At 40.4% G+C, this 20,302-nt stretch overlaps 2 protein-coding genes and 1 pseudogene across 3 annotated transcripts in view; 1 reads left to right on the forward strand and 2 right to left on the reverse strand.

The window, feature by feature from the left end:
* INPP5F (inositol polyphosphate-5-phosphatase F) overlaps positions 1-12,874 on the forward strand; it is an 83,958-nt gene extending 71,084 nt beyond the window's left edge. Inside the window, exons 16-20 of the mRNA XM_046655411.1 lie at positions 6,425-6,496; positions 7,564-7,637; positions 8,330-8,458; positions 9,046-9,133; positions 10,612-12,874. Coding sequence (XP_046511367.1) covers positions 6,425-6,496; positions 7,564-7,637; positions 8,330-8,458; positions 9,046-9,133; positions 10,612-11,761 — 1,513 coding nt within the window. The 3' untranslated portion in view covers positions 11,762-12,874. The remainder of the gene's footprint in view (positions 1-6,424; positions 6,497-7,563; positions 7,638-8,329; positions 8,459-9,045; positions 9,134-10,611) is intronic.
* On the reverse strand, positions 243-2,417 carry LOC124236416 (phosphatase and actin regulator 2-like; annotated as a pseudogene).
* A 650-nt stretch (positions 12,875-13,524) lies between the features above and the next one.
* MCMBP (minichromosome maintenance complex binding protein) overlaps positions 13,525-20,302 on the reverse strand; it is a 44,546-nt gene continuing 37,768 nt past the window's right edge. For both annotated transcript variants that reach the window (XM_046655413.1, XM_046655412.1), the window contains exons 12-16: positions 19,884-20,049; positions 18,817-18,950; positions 17,504-17,668; positions 15,821-15,909; positions 13,525-15,416 (exon numbers count right to left, since the gene is read on the reverse strand). In XM_046655413.1, the coding sequence (XP_046511369.1) occupies positions 15,290-15,416; positions 15,821-15,909; positions 17,504-17,668; positions 18,817-18,950; positions 19,884-20,049 (681 nt within the window). In that variant the 3' untranslated portion in view covers positions 13,525-15,289. The remainder of the gene's footprint in view (positions 15,417-15,820; positions 15,910-17,503; positions 17,669-18,816; positions 18,951-19,883; positions 20,050-20,302) is intronic.

Raw genomic sequence — 20,302 nt, forward strand, 5'->3', positions numbered from 1 at the left:
ATTTTTCGACTCCCACCCCCCTCTACTGGCCAGCAATTGCACTCCTCATTTTTCTTTAATCCTGCACTATAAAATTTGGCTTTCTGCTAACAGAGAGCCGGTGACTGTCCTCTGCTCATCTTTGGTTAAATCTCCTGATGAAGAATAACTTACATCAGTAGCACCTGCTAGACATCAAGTGTCACTGCATCCTTCCCTTTGCTTGTTGGCCCCATTTGGGTTATAAAAAGCAGAGCCCACACTTCCTTCACTGCAAGTTAAGCTTTCAAATTCCAGTGCATTATCAGGTTTTCAGTAAGTGGTGTTACTCTCAAAGATTATCAATCTCTGTTTCCAAATAGTCTCTCATTTCAAGACGGATGATGAAACGTTTGAGTGCTGCCATTGCTGTGCTTGTAAGTTCATTTAGCTCTGTACTTATTGCTGCCTTGTCTGTAGGTCTTACCCTGGCCCAGGGCTTGTGCCTGGTGGTCCTAATCAGGGGAATTAGTGACCTACGCACTCCTTAAACACCAAGATCCTTTGTGCTTGTGGCTCTGTCACTGTGGGTCTCAGCCCAAGCTTTCTGTTGAGTTTGCCCTTTAGTTCCAGTTTTGCTGCTGCGTCTGCTGCTTCCTTCTTTTGTTTTCAGATATTTCTTTGCTCAGATTCTTGAGTTGTGGTCTCTGGCTAAGTCTCCTATTTCTAACTTATTCTTGCATTCCCTGCCTTTCCAGATGTCACTGCAAGATGTTTTGTCTTCTAATTCTTTCTTAGATGGTCTGTTGTTAAACTTGATTGTGAGAGTATCCCTTTGCCTATTTTACTTGCCAAAGCATATTCACCACTGCCATCCTTGCCCTCTTCTTCTTCCTCATGGTTATTGGTGGACAGAATAGGCCCATCAGAGTCAGAGTCATGGGCATAGTGATGCCCTTTGACCTTCATCCTATGGGACAATGAAAGATGCTGAAGATTGTCCCATCAGCCCAGGTCTCCTTGGCTGAGATGCGGCCTTCCCTGTCTTCTTGGTGCTAACACGTAAGCCAGTGCTGATTGAGAATGGTTCTGTGTGTTGATTCTTCAGTACAGACACTGACTTAGGTCTCGGAGAGATGGGCAGGGAACTCCACTGCTAACCAGGACAACAGGAGTGTCTTGAGGGAATGACATACTGATTTTTAAGAAGAGGAGGGGGGATGGGGGCAGTGAGAGCCACAGACTTGTGGAATTTATCTGTAGTCTGCTCCTTGGTGACAGGGACAGACTGCTCAGGTTTGAGACTTTTCACTCTGGTCTCGGAAGAATGTCCTGTAAGGTTGACCACACCAGAAGTGGTTGTGTTTGACAACAGTTGAGGCATTAGCTGCTTGCTAGTTTTTTTCTTGCTCTCTGTGGTTCCCACTGTTATTGTTTTACTAGAAACTGCTCCTTTGAAGCTTTGGGACAGGATGATGTGGATGGAGTAGGTAGTGAAGCTGATGCTTTGGAACCAGTGACTTTGCAGGTCATGTTTTGGCTTGGTGGCTTGTGTAGAAGGCTGGGGCTTGCCTACCAGGAGTCTTGGTATCTTTGTTTTAATTAGAGGCACTTCACCATGATGTGGCTGGTGCCAGCGTGGGCCCCTGTGGGAGGCACAGGTGTTTAGGTTTGGGCCTTGGAGGAGCTGCAGCAGGAGCTACCAGTGTTTCACAGTGGTCTTCTGTCTTTTTCTCTTCTGCCTTTTCTTCTAGAGGGGGTGCTTTTTCAGATACAGAACTATTACCATCTTCAGATTTCACTGCATTTTCCTCTCAGGTGGATTATTCTCTGATGGGTATCATGTGCCCATTTGAATTTCTAAAGTTAACTGTGTGTTTCCATCTTGATTAGACAGTTCTTTAAGAACTCTCCTTATTAGCCCCTCTCTACTTTGTCTTGTGGTTATCATCCTTTTTTTCCCTTTTCTTTTTAAATTAAGGTAACATTGATTTATAAGATTATATAAATTTCAAGTATATATTATTATTACCATTCTTTCTAATACTGCTGAGATTTCTTTAAATTTGCCTCTGGTACTTTTCTTCATTTGCAAGGCTTACAGATTTTCCAGATGGTAGATAGTTTTCCCTTTGTCTTGAAGGGAGATGTTGGGAACCTGCTCTTGGGCTATCTCAGTTTGCTATAGAACCTTTGTACAGTCAGTCAGCTGAGTTGGGGATGTGGACCTGGAACAGGCAGACTGGTGAAGGACAACCAGAGGTATGGCTGTCGGGGCTCAGGTCCCTGGACAGCCAGCTGTCAGTGGGCTTGGGGGCTTTAGCAGTCGGCGCCTGCCTGCCTCCCTGAGCCATCCACTCCTGTGCTTGTGTGTTATGTATGGTTTTTAAAAACACACTTATTGAGATATAATTCATATATTATACAATTCACCCATTTAAAGTATACAATTCAGTGGTTTTTAGAATATTGAGAGTTGTGCAACCATCACCACAGTCAATTTTAGACATTTTTATCACCACAAAGAGAAGCCACAGACTCTTTAGCTGTCACTCTTCTATCCCCCTACACACCCCCAGCCCAGAGCAACCACTAATCTACTTCTGTCTCTCTGAATTTGCCTATTCTGGATATTTCATATAAATGGGATCATATAATATGTGGCCGTTTGTGACTGACTTCATTCACTTAGCATAATATTTTCATGGTTCATGCATCTTGTAGCATGTATTAGAATGCCATTCCTTTTTATGGCTGAATAGTATTCCATTGTATGGATACACCACATTTTGTTTATCCATTCTTCCGTTGATGGGCATTTAAGTTGTTTCTACCTTCTGGCAATTGTAAATAGTGATGCTTGTGAATAATCACGTATAAGTTTTTGTTTGAACATATGTTTTTCTTTTGGGTATATACCTAGAAGTGGAAGTTGCTGGGTCATGTGTAATTCTGTGAACTTTTGAGAAACCACCGAACTATTTTCCACAGTGGCTGCACTATTTTACATCGCCCCCAGCAATGTTTGAGGGTTCCAGTTTTTCCATGTCCTCACTAACACTTGTTATTTTCCATTTTTTTTATTGTGGTCTGCTAATGAGTGTGAAGGTGGTATCACTGTGGTTTTGATTTGCATTCCCCTAGTGACAAATGATGTTAAGGATTTTTTCTTGTACTTGTTGGTCATTTATATATCTTCCTTAGAGAAATGTCTATTCAAATCCTTTGCCCATTTTTAAAATAGGGTGTGTGTCTTTTTGTTGAGTTGTGGCACATGTTTTTGTAAACAAAAGTTTTACAAGGACTAGGGCTGGGGTTAGGCTAATAAGACAGGGTTGTCGAAGTGCAGGATCCGGATCCTGTCTTTATTTAAAATATCAGTGTTTTGTTCATCATGATATTTTTGCATTAGTTTGGTTTTTTAAAATACCGCACTGAAAAATTATCTTGATGGCTGAGTTTTTTGGCACCCCCTTAAATTTTCTGCTGGAGACCGGTCCCTCACTGGTCTCACTGCAGTCCCAGCCCTGTTTAAATATCTGACAGAAAAATAGTCTTGGCAAGCAGTTTACAAGGAGCCCTACGCGGGGCAGCAAGAAGGGCTGCCGTTCCCTTCTTAGCCTCCCAGCTCTCCCCTTGGAACTGCCCAGCACAGCCCTGGCCGGGTGCTTGGTTTCTGCCTCCTCCGTGCACACCCGGTGCCCCCTCGCGGCCCCGGCCATTTTCTCTTCTGACACGCGCACAGCTCAGTGTATTAACGCGTAGACAGCCTCCGGGCGCTCCGGCCCCTCGGTGTCAGTCCCTTGAGCCCCCGCGGCCCCAGCTGCCGCAGGACGAGCTCCGCCCGGAATGACAGGCGCCGGAGGTGCGCAGCGGCCGGAGGGGGTCCTAACCGCGAAGGGAGGTCGGCGCCCTGTGCGCGTACCCTCGGCATCTCAGAAGCCCACTCTATCTGTCCGGCTCTCTTTGACCCGCTTTCCTACCCCGAGAGTAGATCACTTCTCTACCGCGAGCATGCGGCAGCCGCGCTCTTAGGCATGTGAGGGTGCCAGGGACAGACGCCTGGTTTCCGTGTTGCGGCCTGCCCGCCAGCGTCCCTTCTAGCGGCGGGGACCACTCCGTCACTAAGGAGCGTGCCAGCTCTCTTAAGGATTAGGATCGGGCAGGTGTCAGAGACCTGCGGCCACCTCGGCGCCCCTCGCAGGCGGGCTGGGGTCAGTCCCCTCACGGGGTGGGAGGGGAGCTGGGTGCGCAGGGCTTGCCGCACATGCGTGCCGGGCGCGTGCCGCGGCGGAAGTGGGCGGCCGGAAGTAGGACGTGTTCCTGGGCGGGGCTTGGCGCGGAGGCGCTGCAGTTGCCGCAGTCGCCACAGTCGTCGCAGTCGCTGCAGACGTCGGGTCCGGTGCGGGTGGTTTTGAGTGAGCTTCGACTTATCGACGGACGGGTGGACAGACGGACTGACGAGATGCCGCGCTCGCACCGGCCTCCGCCGGCTGCTCAGCGGCCCGCCAGCTCCGCCAGTAACGCCGCCGAGCCCAAGCCTGAGGGCGGCAGCCTGGCGACGACTTTTAAGATTTTTCTCCTTTTTGCAGGACTTATGGTTAAAGTTCCTGTGGGGTTATATTTTTCCTGTAAATTACTCCTTTTCCAGAGTCTCCTGTTGTTGTCCCCTGACGATAGTGGCTTTTACGCAACCATTGTCGCAGTGGTGGGGCTGCATGTGGTCCTGTCCGTTTTCGTCTTCATAGTGTGGAAGGAGGGCTGGCCCGACTGGCGGGAAAATAAGGACGAGTAGAGCTCTGGCGAGCTGCAGACGGGGGGCGGGGGGCTGAGGGGGTCTTTCTTTTGCTGTTCGTGCTACAAACCGTGTCTGTGTTTGGGGGGGGGGCGGATGGGGAGGGCGACTACTCACTGCAGCTCAAATTAAAGTACAAATGGGGGGGGGGCTGACGTGTTTCTCGACCGCCTTGTCGTGCCAAGTGCTTTCCATTAAGGACATCATATTTTCGACTGAGGATCACGTTTGACTGATGTAAATATCAATACCGAAGTAGGAAGCTAGGATTAAGTTACCCTAATTAGTAGCGGTAGTAGACTTTCGTGTTAGCATGTGTGTCGTGACGTAGTTTTCCTGGCTTGGCTCGAGCACCAGTTTCCGAGCGCACGTAAGTACCGCGCGAGCTGAGGTGCCCCGGCGGCGTCTCTCTCTCTCTCTCTCTCAAGCGGCCAGCATCGCGGAGTCTGTGCTTTGATTGATTGGTTAGTGCTCACATTTTGGATCAATCTGCGTACTCCGGTTCTGGCATCTCATCATCTCACTCGTACTTGTCGGCATATTCGAAGTGCAAATTTAGATGAATTTGTTTTAGATTAAGACTGTTGAGTTATGCTGCAGCGAGGTGCCAGGGATGTAAAACACTGCGGTTTAAGAATTTGGTAAATTTTTCTCTGCAGAACCGGTTGAACAATGACCTCATTCTTATGCAGATGAAGTGGGTGACTTAAATTCCATCTGCAAATGATTTTTTTCCCCTGCTGTTTACCATTTGTTTTTTCAGTAGCGTTTTGGTAAGTCTTGGCAAATAGGTGTGAGATTCTAAGCAGAAATGTCCACTCTTACAGTGCAATTTGGGGACCAATAGAAGAACGCAGATTAATTTCCACCTTTGGATTGCAAAGGCTGTCATTAACATTAGAGGAAAAGTTTTGAGTTCAGATTCTGCCTCTGTTGTCTGTTATTAGTAGATTTTATGCGTTGACCATTTTCTTATTCGCGACCTTACAAATACGTGTATCTTACTGTAGTTTTGGTTTAATGGTTCATCAGCACTTACCTAATGTCTAACCCTTATTCTGATGTTTGATTTTTGGGTGGAGGTAAAATAGGGCAAAATGGATTTAGAAAGAGGAAATGTTTACTTGTTCCTTAAAAGCCAAGTAAATTAATCTATTGTAAGAAAAATGCAAAGTAGCTTTGGGCTTGGTTCCACTTTTACTCGTAAATGTTATATTTATGTAGAATTCTTTCAAAGGATGCATTCTACATGAGTGTAAAAATATCCTAAATGTGCAGTGTGGTTTTGAAGGTTGGGTCATGTGAGAGAATCTGGACAATTTCTCCCTTCTGATCCCGCCCCCCTGCCCCCCCTCCCCCCCCATTATCCCGTTTCCTGCGTGCTCCCTCCTCCTTGGCTGCTCTCACTGAGGGGCCTCTCAGCTCCATTCCTTCCCTCTGCCTTTCCCCACTCCTTCCCAAATTGGGTCGTTTTATTTTTTCTCTTAATTTCCAAATGGATAGATTGGATGCATTTAACATCAGAAGTAGGATTCATTGATTATTTGATTTGTTTTGTTTTGTTTTACCTTGACCAATCTTTTATCATTAGTGGCTCTGCTGTAGGAGTAAGCTTGGCAAAAATGCAGATGCAAGTGAAAATATTTAATTCCCGGTGTTGTGTTTGTTTAGCCTCATCGATGCTACTCACAGAGATGTGGATGTGCTGTTACTGCTTTCTAACTCTGCCTACTACGTGGCCTAGTAAGTTGCTTATTAATTTAAAGCTTTTAATTTTGTTTTTTAAATTTGGGTAAATTTTCTTTTTAGAATTTATAACAAAAAAATTTTTAAGAATATGGTTTTCTACTATATTTTAAGAAACTTGAAAGAACCTCTTTACATAACTGTTACATCACTCTGACTTCCTTTTACTAAGTTGAAAATGTGATTTTAGAGTTAGAATCAGCACATTTATCTAATAATGTTCTTTTAGCATTTAGTAGTAGTTTCTGTATATCTCCCAAGTTTTGATATATTTTTATTATTAATGACCATATATCATTGTTTTTATTACTATACCATTGTTAAATATTTCCATTGTTAGGCATTGAAATACTTCCCCTTTCTGCTATTATGAATGATATAGCTGTCTTTGTGCAGATAATTTTGTGTGTGCATGCACATGCATGCACTTCTCTTTGGTTCCAAGGTTATGATGAATTTGTATGACTTTTGTGGTTTATTGCCAGGTTGATGTCTAGCAATTAACAATGCCACTAGCAAAAATACACATCTTCCTCCTAGCCTTACCAGTATTGACTTTTATTTTTTTCTAAGTAAATATTTGCTTTCTTTTTGGTCTTGTGTGAACTGTCATTTTTTTAGTCATTGTCCCAAGTGCCTCGTGGCATTGACCATATGAATTTTTCATTCTTGATTTTGGATATGAGATTTATCTGTTGTATTCACAATTACAGAGCTTCAGTATATGTATGTATGTGTGTTTTTCCTTTCTTTTAGGTTAAGTTTTAGGTTTGTTGGTTTTTTTGGTAAAAGTTTGTATAAAACTGAAATTATTTTTGCTTTGTAATTGATTTCTTCTAGTGTAAGATCTATACACTGATTTTCCTTTAGCTATTGAACTATATATGTTAATCTCATTTCATCTAGTTTTTAAAATATTTATGTTCAACTCTTTAACTACTCTAGAATGTATTGTGCTGTGGATGATTTTAACTACATAGTAGTTGCTACTATTATATCTCAGCTGACAAGCCAAATATGCTTTTGATTTTAATCCTCATTTTACTCCCTTTCCCTTTATCTAGTTATGATGATGAAGTTGATAAGGTAAACCAGTATCAACGGCTAAGTCTAGAAGACCTGGAAAAAATAGAAATAGGTAAATTTTAACATACTAACCAAGTCATAGAATACCGTTTCTTCCATGAGTGGGTCAAATTATTTAAGCAACTGGTAACATCTTATTAGAACCAGAAAGGAATATCCCTAGTAGTCTTATTTCTTTTTCTTTTTTTAATTTAATTAATTTATTTTTTGAGGAAGATTAGCCCTGAGCTAATATCTGCCACCAATCCTCCTCGTTTTGCTGAGGAAGATTGGCCCTGAGCGAACATCCGTGCCCATCTTCCTCTATTTTATATGTGGGAGGCCTACCACAGCATGGCTTAATGAGCGGTGCGTAGGTCCATGCCCGGGATCCGAACTGGTGAACCCCAGGCCACCAAAGCAGAGCAGGCAAACTTAACCACTACGCCACTGGGCCAGCCCTCTAGTAGTCTCTTTCTTGACGCCCTTCTATTCTTTAGAGATGAGTGATGACTATAATCTAATAATAGCTGTATTGTTATTACTTACCTTGTGAAGAGAAAGTTGAAATATTTGAGACTGAAGGTGTTTTTTGTAGCTTCATCAAACCAAATTGTCACAATAAGCTTGTATTTTGTGTGCTTTCATTTAGATTATGAAGAAAATGTGCTAAATACCTGATTGATGATTGTGTTGGTCTTTTGAAGATATAGAAGAAAGTGAATGTTATGTGAAAGATTTACACATATTCATTTGGGTCTTTAGGTCCTGAACCCACTCTTTTTGGTAAGCCAAAGTTCTCCTGCATGCGATTGCACTACAGATATAAGGAAGCAAGTGGCTATTTCCACACGCTGAGAGCTGTAATGCGCAATCCAGAAGAGGATGGAAAAGGTAATGAAGAGATGAAAGTATTCAGTGATAACTTTTTATCTGCTCTCATAGGCCCAAATGGAATTGAGACAGTACATACCGTGACCAACTGCATGATTCTGGAAATAGCTTTGTGACTTGAGACCTTGAAAAAGCAGCTTTGTTCCCAGCAACGCAGGGAGATTATTTGAACTAATGATGTAGTTTGGGGCAAGGGAATCCATAATGGGAATTCTCAGTGTGTTTGGCCATATTGTTGCCAGGGCTTTTCCCACCACATGTGCTTCTTGTGAATAGTAGTCAGGGACCATGCGTCTCCTGTTCACATCTATTGCCTTGGCATCTAGCCCAGTGTTTGGACAGCTGAATTAGTATAAACTTTTTATTCCAATTGATTTTGTTCTTTTGTTCTTTATTTACTTTTCTGTTAAAGAACATTTTGAATTAGTGGGGGGAGTAATGAATAAGTAGTAGTTTTCTGTAAATTGTGGCAAATAAATTTGTATTTAATTGTAAAACCACAAATTTCATTTAGGGTTCTGAGTTAGAACTGCTGTTGTTTTAGTATTTTTTGGAGAAGCTGGCAAGCATTTATATTTGGGTTTCAGATACCCTTCAGTGCATTGCAGAGATGCTGCAGATCACCAAGCAAGCCATGGGATTAGATGTACCTATAATTGAGAAAAAACTTGAGAGGTGAGTATACTACTTTGATTTTCTCTCAAGAATAAGGACATTATCATCCAGTCTTATTTCCTTAGAAGTATTTGTAAGGGGAGGAGAAATCACATGCTGTGTTGGTATTTAGAGAGGGAAGTATCAAATTTCTGTGGATCAAAAGAAAATACTTTTTGTTTAAATTATGGCCACAAGTGATATATTTAAAAACTCTTAAATATACTTTTAAGAGAAGGAACATTATATTTAAATAACTTTGTAGAGAATACAGCCAGTATGTTTTAAACATACTGTAACTAAATTCAGCCAAATTGGAATGTGTGTAGACAGCTTTAGTTAAGGTGCTGTCGATTCCCATTTATAGTCGCTATTGCCTTTGCCGGTTTAGATTGTGGATATGATAGATCTTTGCTGCCCTAATGGTAGCCATTTAGGCTGTGGAGCCTTTGAAATGCGACTAGTCTGACTTTTGGGCGTGGACTTTTTGTTTTTGTTTTGAAGCAAATTTATTCTCAGAATAATGCACAAAAGCACAGGTTGAGGCTATTCTTGGCAGGTTTCCCTCCCTTCTTCCACAGCCTTCCCCTCCTCTCTGAATCCCATGGAGAACACAGTTGAAGGAAACATGCAGTAACAATGATCAGCTCTAAAGACAAGGGTTTGGTACAGAAGAACTCAATATAATTAATCCAGTTACTGTGAAGAGCTTCACTGAGTAGGATTAAGGTATTGCAGATGTAGTGTTTCCACACGGTGACTCTTCAGTGCACCACGGGGCCTGCTTGAGGAAGACAGCGCATGCAGGACACAGCTGTAGCCCGCTTGCTTTGTGTGGGGTTAAAGTCACATAGCCCTGCTACCGGGTCCCAGTCAGTGCCTAGGGGCAACTTGTCAGTGTCGGTTACAAAGGCTTCTGCTGCTCTGTTGTAAAATGCTACGCATTAGCTGTTTCAGAGACTTAGTATGAAAAAGAATAAGATATCTCATTAATCATCTTTAATATTGGTTATACTGCAGATCGTGTACTATGTTTCTCCTGTACTGTATTTACGATCCATGGTTGGTTGAATCTGCAGATGTGGAACCCACAGATACAGGGGGCTGAGCTAAGGGACTTGAGCATCTGTGGATTTTGGTATCCTGGGGGTCCTGGAACCAATCCCCTACAGATACCGGGGGACAACTGTATGTTGAAGTGACAATATCTTGTCTATACTGGGTTAAGTAAAATACTATTAAAATTAACATGCTTTTAATGTGGCTGCTAGAAAATTTAAAATTACATATATAGCTCACATATTTCTCTGGGACAAGAGCATCAGCTATTCTCAATCTAGCATCAGCTCAGAGGGGTTATCAGAATTTATCAATTAGCAGTGCACTGTTTTCAAGAAATTGGGGCCAATTTAAATAGCCAAGTCTTCAGTTATATTAATAATTGGATCTCGTATATTGAATTCTATGGGGAATTAACATTTTTCTTTTCTGATTTGTAGGAAGAGCAGTAAACCTCATGAAGACATCATTGGCATCAGATCTCAAAACCAAGGCTCTTTGGCCCAGGGAAAAAAATTTTTACTGAGCAAATTTTCATCTCTAAATCAGAAAGTGAAACAGACCAAATCCAATGTAAATATTGGCAATCTGCGAAAGTTAGGAAACTTTACAAAACCTGAAATGAAAGTTAACTTTCTAAAACCAAACTTAAAAGTAAATCTTTGGAAATCAGACAGTAATCTTGAAACCATGGAAAACACAGGTGTGATGGATAATAAAGTCCAGGCAGAGTCTGATGGGGAAATGTCTTCAGATAATGACTCATACCACTCTGATGAATTCCTCCCAAATTCCAAGTCTGATGAAGACAGGCAGCTAGCTAGTTCCTTAGAGAATGTAGGCCCAATTGACTATGTTCTGCCTAGTTGTGGTATTATTGCTTCAGCACCTCGAGTAGGCAGTCGATCCCAGTCTGTCAGCAGCACTGATATTAGCATTCACGTTCCTTCAGAGGTTACTGTTGCTCATGGAAGTGGGCTTGGAAAAGGCCATGAGTCTCCTTTGAAGAAAAGTCCTTCAGCTGACAACATACACATACTGACTGGCTTTGCCAAGCCTGTGGATATTTACTGCCACAGATTTGTACAAGATGCACAAAACAAAATCACCCAGCTCTCGGAAACCAGGTCTCTTTCTCAGCAGGCTAGTGAGGAAGGAAATCGAATGACCAATCAAGTTTCTAATGAAGAAACCCAATCAGGATCAGTGGAACAGATACCTTCTCGACCATCTCAGTTAGATGTGTCTTTTTCTGCAACAGGCCCACAGTTTTTGTCGGTTGAACCAGCACATTCAGTGTTACCTCAAAAGACCCCCGGCTCCGGATCCAGCATGCTTGAACTTGAGACAGGGCTTCATGTAACTCCTTCTCCAGAGAGCAGCAGCAGAGCAGTCTCTCCCTTTGCAAAGATTCGAAGTTCCATGGTCCAGGTTGCTAATATTACCCAAGCTGGATTAACCCAGGGGATAAACTTTGCAGTGGCAAAGGTTCAGAAGAGCCCTGCGGAACCTGAAGTGGTTAATGAAGTCCAGCAAAATGAACTTAAAAATATATTTACACAATGCCAGACACGAATAATTCAGATTTAGTTTTTAGCCACAAAGAATCCTCCTGTGGCTTTTATTTAATCCAAAAAGGGAGGTTTCACGTATTAGGCTACTTTAACTTGTACTGTCTTTGAATCTAGGGATCACAAATTCTGTTTATTGGGAAAGGTTTTAAAAGGAGTCTGAACCTGAGCAGATTTCCAAATTTGAAAGCCAGGACGACAGGAGTGCATCATCCTAAAATGTGTAGACCTGAGTAGCTTATACACTACAGAGCAGTTTCTCTCTTTGAAAGTAATGCAGGAATAGCTTACTTTGGGACGTAACTTGAACCTTTTTTGGGGGGGGGGGGGTGGGTGGAATGTATGAAGTAGACACTTACAGGATGGATGTGGATACGTTTAGGGGATTAGCATTTTTCATAATTTGTTTTCTGTTCACTTCTGTGTATTACCTCTACAAGGTAAGGTTTTTAGTGACTAAAGTGTTACTGGTAAGGAGAAGCATTTGAATATAAAAAACTATTTGTTTAATTTTGATAGCTTAACGATTCCTTATGAAGAGTTGAGGGTTATTGGCACTACAGTCAAGAAATACATGCCCATTTGATCTTAATTTTCCCCATATTCTACTTTGAGTTAAAAATATTCTGCCACCTTGTACATCCTAGAATCTAGGAGCATTAGGACTTGTCAGTCAGAAAACCGGAGACATGAGATATGAATATCAGCACCTATTAAATTTTTGTTATTTTTTCCAGAATGTAAGAAGGTACATTTATTGGATACTGGTAATTCTTGAAGGCAGGCTTCAAGTTGCAGGGGACGTAAGTCCTTAACATCTTGTGTAGACTGTCACAACTACTGAAAATTTAGTCTGGAGCACGCCTGTGCTAAAACTGGTTTTATGACTGTAACCCTGACCCCATGGAACCAGGGCCTCTTCCATAAGCCTGTGCAGTAAGAAAGTTGCATATTTTATTCCAAACAAGTATTGGTTTGTCTAGTATCTTTATAGCCTTACCGTTGAAGTGATTCTCAGCTAAACATTGTCTGTTGTAACTTTGATAAGTGTTTCCACTTTTGTTATTTATTAGTAGTATTTTTTTGAAGTGTCAAATCTGGTGACTTAAATAAAATACCATTGTAATTTAAAGTGACAGTGTGTATGAAAATTCCTTGAATAACATTTTAAAGAGAAGGGTTTTAAATCAGATTAAAGAATTCCTAAGGTAAGTTTGCTATAACTGAACACTTGGTCCCACCCTTTCCAAATATTTTACTCTTTTGAAGTGTTTTTATGACTTTAAAAATGATGAAATGGATCACAGACCATCAAATTTTAAAACCCAAATATTGAAACTGAGTGCTTTATTCTACTCTTACCAGGTTTTTTCTGGGTCTTGAAAACATTGTGTCCCACGACATGAGAGAAAATGTGTTTAAGCACCACAGAAATTAGTTCTAAAGTGATTTTTGAAAACTAAAGGCGGCAATGTTTAGTTCCAATCAGGGTAATAGAGATGTCTGTCCAGTTTCCTGATCATTCCATTAGGATTGCCATTGCATTAGGCCAACAAACTTTAATGTCCACGTGTATAGACAAGGGAGAAACGGGCTTCTGAAACCCAGCATTCCAATCTCCTGCCTCCCTGAGTGGGGCTTCGGTAGGGCGACACCAGGCTGCACACCTCCCGTATTTAAGGCTACCTCTAGTAAGGGTTTTCCACCAAGAGGACACAGGATCTTTTTCACAGTGAAGATCATGTGTGATGAGTCTCATAATTCATGAAAAACAGCCCAAAATACTGGTAATTTGGGAAGTTTTATTTATTTGGAAGAGGGTTTTCCTTTCAAGGGAACTTTTCTGCAAGACCAAGCAAATTATGAACTCTTTGGTAAATTACAGTTCACGTTGGCACAATAAACACAGTAGCTAATCTACTCTGCTGAATTTTATTCTTACAAACCCACTTGAGCCTTTGTTTTATTTCTAAAATTTTAAGGAAGGTCTAGGCTATCAGTTATAAAAATGAAAACCAGTTAGAATTCTAAATATAAACAGATTATTTACATTAGTTTATAAAAATAGATTTGAATTTAGGAAAAGTTAAACAACCAGTAATTTTCACTTCAGTTCATCAGGCATAATAAATTCCTTGATTTTCAAGGCTGACCCTGTTTCCTTGGTTAGCAATGTCAATTTAGGCCTTGGCGGGAGGGGCAATTTAAGGAATCCTTTAACTGATCGCTAATGTTTCCAACTAAGTAAGTTACTGACTAAAAGAAATTAATCTTTATATATAATCACTGATAGCTTAAAAAAGTAGTGTTCTAACCTTTCCAAAGATTCCTGATGCCACTGTTATACTATATAAATTCACTTTCTAGCTTATGGGTCGATATTTTTGTTCCTTTACAGTTTTAACATAAAAGTGTTTAGTTGGTCTGGGGAAAACCTAGCTACAGTTTGACCAGGGAGTTCCTGGACTAGCAGATAATGGTACTTGATCTAACACATCTGGAACTAATTGGTAAACTTATAAAATTCAAAATCCAGTACAATCATCAAAGCAACTAAATGACATTTATTAGGAAAAGAATTAAAAACCTTTTTTTTCTAAAGGCGGCATTTTTTTAAAAAAAGTTTACTATTTTGCTCTTTTCATATTTGGGCAAAACAACTTCATAAGGCAGCCCCCTTAAGTGACTCCCATAAAACAGTGGTTCCCAAATTCACTGGGGTGAAATGAGAAAATTAAGGACAATATAGTATTTTTTTTTCTAAAAGCTACATTTATTCAATTTAAAGGACTCTCTTGTTTTGAGATTGTCCTTTTATGAAAAAAGAAATGGTGATGATAATACAGTGATTTCTTCAGATAACTTGGCAAAATAAATTGGCAACCCTGTCAGTCCCCCAAATTTTACAAAATATTACTGGTCCATGAAATCCAAAAGTCTGGGAACCACTGCCATGAAAAAAGGTAATTTTGCAGGCTGTTAACAACTGTGAAATGGAAAAAAGCTGCTATGGTCAAATGTTTGGGAAATGATACTACAGAATTTCACATGGTTATGTGAATTAATGGCAAGTACACCCCATTCCCCAAACTTGGACCACCAAACACATTCAGACCCACTGTTAACTGGAAAGACATAAAAATCTGAAGTGAACAATTCCTCTGACTTAGGAATTGTAACAATTTTCTTCAAGTGTATTTGTCATTAGCATTTCAACAGAGTTGGGCCTATGACTTAGCTGAAGCTAAGGAAATGGTATAATCAGCAACATTATCAATATTAAACTTTTAATATCAAATACATTTTTATACATCATTACTAATTTATATAATTATAAAACAAACTTCAAAAGCTCCATAAAATCAGTAAGGTAAAAGCCCTTACTGAATATTATTATATAAACTTCAGATGTTACCAGGCTTGATTTCAGGAAAAGTCATTGGTTTTTGATAGAAATTATCTACAAAACAACGGGTATAAATGATATTTGAATTTTACAATAATGTGGCTACAAGTTGCCCATTACTCTTTCATAGGTATCAGATCTTTAGAGTTCATTTCCATTTACACATTTCTGTTGTTGAAGCCTGGTTCTTCTTAAAGACTCGAGCTGCTTGGCTCTCAGCCACCGTTCTCTTGACAGCGTTGTCTGACCAGCGCTGAGAGACAGAAACCTGGTGTGAAAGACAGAAACAAGTTTAAGTCCAGACCTAGAAGAATACCTTTTGATTTATCTGTCTGTTTTCAAGACCAAGGAAGACTGGGCTAGGAGACAAAACTGCCCGGCTAGCTACAGACAAGTCAAGAGCCAAGTTAGACTTGTACAAACGAATCTTTTAAGAGTCAAATTTGGAGGGTGATGCACTCTTTGAGGCTTAAAGAACAAGAAGCATGCCTGTTCCACTAAAGTGATCACTGGCCAAACACATTCCCTGTCAATGGGCCATTTGACATGGTGTTTTACATAAAGGAAAGTGTTCGTTTCCATTTTTAGAAGTCTGCCTCAGTTATTCCTAAATAAATTAGAAGACTTATCCACAGCTTACTGACAAGGCAATCATGGACACACACTACTCACCGAGCTACAATGAGCAGCTGGTGGAGATCGTCAGCAGTGATGCTCTGAGGATCATTCTTCCGCATTTCCACGAAGTCATCTTCAACTGCCTTTATCAAAAGAGTACATTGACTTAAGAACTATTCCCTATGAAGAAATGACAATTGCATTTTGTAGGGAAAAGGAAAGTAACATCGTCCCTTGATTGATGTAAAAATGAAGTCCGCCCTGCCTCTCAGACAAATGAGATAGTATGGGTGAAGGGACTGAGGACCAAAGTTTACACATATAAATAATTCTACGATGGAAGTATTCCAAACAAAATAACAAAACCCAGAATCATTTGAGAAGGCCAGGCAAACAGATATGTCAGCCACCTGCATAGCAAACACGATGCCTTTAAACACAAGGAAAAGTTGACATCAGTGAAAATGGCAAAGACCTCTGAAAATTCTCTCCACCATTAAAGGGAAAAAGAACAGTAGCAAAAATGATCAAAATCAGCTTCTTCAAAACTCTGGAAATTCAGTAGAAAGGCTCAACAACAGGTATGAGCAGGCAGAAGAAAGATTCAGCAAACTTGCAGATAGGGTAACTGCAATTATCCAGTCTGTGGAACAGAAAGCAAGAAGAATGAGGAAAAATGAACAGAGCCTCAAAGACTTGGGGGACGCCATCAAGTTTACCAACATACATATAATGGGAATGCCAGAGGTAGAGGAGAGAGAAAGGGGCAGAAAAAATTAAATGACTAAAAACTTACCAGATTTCTTGAAAACTCTCCAAAATGTGCGTTAATCTACACATCTAAGAAGCTCAACAAACTCCAAGTATGATAAACTCAAAGAGATCCACCTAGGCACATCACAGTTAAAACTGTGAAGAGCCAAAGACAGACTCTTGAAAGCAGCAAGAGAAAAATGATGCATTGTGTACAAAGAATCTTCTCATCAGAAACTAGCTGACTTGTCATCAGAAACCATAGAGGCCAGAAGGTGGTGGGAGGACATGCTCAAAGTGCTGAAAGAAAAAGCCTATAGAGCAAGAATGCTACATCCAACAAAACTAGTCTTCAAAAGTGAACAAGTCAAAATATTTCCAGATAAGCAACAACTTAAGACAATTTGTCACAAGCAGATCTGCCCTACAACAAATACTAAAGAGAGTTCTTCAGGCTGAAATGAAAGGACACTAGACAGTGACTTGAAGGAGTTACTTCAAAGGGAGGATCGCTGGTAAAGGTAACTACACAGGTAACTAGGAAAAGCAGTGTCAATGTCTTTTTCTTTATAACTTTCCCCCTCTGATTTAAAGATAAATGCAAAAAGCAATACTTATAAATGTGTTGATGGATGTCTAATGTATAAAGATGTAATCTGAATGACAATAAAGCACAAAGGAGAAGAGAAGGCATGGGATACTACTGTGACTAAACTGGCATTAGATGCTTACAGTTAAGATGTTAGTTGTAGCCCCTGGGGCGTCTACTGAGGAAAAGAGTATTGTAAAAGAAAAGAGAAGGAAATTAAAACAGTACACTAGAAATATCTATTTCAAACAAAAGAAGAGAATAATGGAGAAAGAGGAACAAAAAAGACAAGACATAGAAAACAAATAGCAAAATTACCTTATCAGTAATTACAGTAAATAGAAATTGATTACATATTACAATTCAACAAAGGGAAATGCTTTATTTAAATATACCTTGGTTATTTCATCAGATATGCTATAATCCAGGAACCTCAAAAGGGTCAGATAAATGCGGAATTTATTCAGCACAGAAGGCAGCACCGTTGAGAGAAGGCTGTTCATGTACTCTTCCATGTTTGGTGGAATGAGCTGTGGCTGTAAGTGGATCTGGCAATCTGCCTAAAAAGAGAAATAGTACACAGTATTTTCCAAATTCCTAAATTAATCTAAATTTTCAGGAGGCTGCATCATCTCTATCAGCCCCTAAGGGAATTAGAAAATACTATTTATTATGGGGGGAGGTCACTTTTTTTCTTTTTTGAGGAAGACTGGCCCTAAGCTAACAGCTGTTCCAATCTTTCTCTATTTAATGTAGGATGCCACCACAGTGTGGCGTGATGAGCAGTGCTAGGTCTGCACCTGGGATCCGAACCTGCGAACCACGGGCCACCGAAGCAAAGCACATGAACTTAACCAGTATGCCACCAGGCCAGCCCTGGGAGGTCACTTTTTAACACTAATTTCCTTGCAGTATAACTACCTCAGCAACAATTACAAAAGTTAGCCCTTTCTTGATTAGTCAGAATGTTTCCTCAGTGGCATCAGTAAACTACAAAAAAAGGTAGCCAAGCTCGAAAAAGCAGCTAATGACAATGTTTCAGATGTTTCCTTAATCATGTAATGTGTACTCTATATCTTACTGAACTGCATTTCTAGAAACCACATAAAGCAAATCACACTTTCCCACAGAAAACTTACCAATGGGCCATTTCATTCTCATTCACAGGTGGTTTCTCGTAAATCACAGGTGAACACTATTATACAGAGACACTATATACCTTTTACACAATTGGGCGTATTTTTCATGATTAAAAGACTCAGAATTGAAAGCTTTCTTCATTAGTCACTCTGATGACTTACCAGAGCATTTCATCATAAAGCATAAAAATGATTACCAGGTGATTAGGAACATTTTAAAAGGAACTCTAAAATATTTCTCACATAAGATGGGCAGAACACAATAGGACAGAGGCAGCAAGAACAAAGGTCTGGATGTTAGCAGGCAATTTACAGACAGCTTCTACTTTCCAGGCCTCGGGGTGGGAGTCTCTGCTATCAACACCTTTCTTCTTTGTTTTGTGATTTGCTGATACCTGGTTCTTCATCCCAAGGCAGGAGCAAAATAATCAATTCCCTTATTAACAATCAGCAGCCACAATTTTTTAAGCAAGTTTAACTTATTAACAATAAGCATTACCAAGAAACAAAACAAAAATATAGATCTCTCTCCTAGGTAGCCTCCCTCCATTTTAAATGACCCGCCGTACCGGCAGGAGTGATCGCCCCTCGGAAGTAATGAGAACATTAATATTGCAGGGGAATTCCATCTGGTGATAGCTGAAGTCATAATCCACCTTCTGCCAAGTTATCAGGTTGCTCAGGGCAGCCACATTGTGCACGCCTAGAAAAGCAAGACAGTGATTTTTCAGTGATTTGATTTTAATCACCCAAACAAATTAGTGTTGCTGATAGTAGTTCTAAGATATGAGGTTTCTACTGCTTTAAAAAAGTCTATGAGGCACTGTCTAACTGACTCAGCTAAATATTCATTAGGTAATAGGCTGCACAGACAGTATCTGTCAAGCTAGACAAATAGGGTTCTGGGGCCGAGGCACCCCCAAATCTAATTAGTAGCATGTGGTGTGCAGCTAGGTGTTAAACGAGGTTCCCAGTCAGTATGATGACTTTCTCTGTGGTGTGTCCACGGGGCTAAAATAATACGGCAGAACTGAAACTATGTTTATACATAGGAATAATGTTATGAATTTTAATGATTTTATCCTCACCTCTGCCCTAAAGGTACCCAGTCTACATGATTTTTAACTCTTCTTTACCTCTTGAACTTCTAACCAGCAAAATGTCATCTTTATTCTCATTTGAACACAAAGCAATCTGCTTCCTTGTAACATTATTATAACACCTCCGGCAACTGAGGTCAGTTAAAACCATTCAGTCTACGAAGTAGTTTTTTCAGATATTCTTTGAAAAAATTTTCAAACTTCACACTTTGGCAAAGAATGTTTTATTAGATCTTTTCTACACTTTTCTTTTGAGGTAATATATGACCAAAGGCAAAATTTCCAAAGCCTTTAAAAAGCTACTTTCTACTTACTTGTTCTATCATTGTACTATTTTCATAAACTACGACAAAATACAGTTGATGTACCCAATTTATTAGTTTACAATATCCACTTCAACCAAATTCATTTGGCAAGGCTTTATCTTAAAAACTTGTGAAATGTGAATTTTGTTCACAGTTCTTCGTTTAAAAAGTCATTACCAGTGTGGCTTTAGTGGGAGGTGAGAACCGGAAGGGAAGTGTCCGTGCACACACCTGGGGTGTCTAGCTGTCCCTGCTCCAGGAGCGTTTCATCGATGACGAGGGAAGTGTTGCTGGGCAGCTGCAGGAGCCCGCTGACCAGGCGGTTGGCCGTGTAGTCCTTGTGGGGGATGAACTTCAGATGGTTCATGTTCTCCAGAGTCATCTGGAGACGGAAAGACTGCACAGAGAAAGTTCTCAGTGAGCAGTGAACCAAGCTGCCCGTTTCAAGAAAATGGCTATTTGGGGTTAAACACTGTTTTATACGGAAAGAAAGATCTTATCAATTTCTAAGGGAGGGGTCTCATGGTTTCTTTGAGCTCTTAGAAGCAAAAATCATCTGTATAGCCTAAATAAGAATTTCACTGATTCTATGAGCTGCTTTATCTCAACTGTTCTGTTACGTATTCTTCTAATTTTAATTTTACCAGTGA

Source organism: Equus quagga, chromosome 2 (genome assembly GCF_021613505.1).
Source record: "Equus quagga isolate Etosha38 chromosome 2, UCLA_HA_Equagga_1.0, whole genome shotgun sequence".
Taxonomy (NCBI): domain Eukaryota; kingdom Metazoa; phylum Chordata; class Mammalia; order Perissodactyla; family Equidae; genus Equus; species Equus quagga.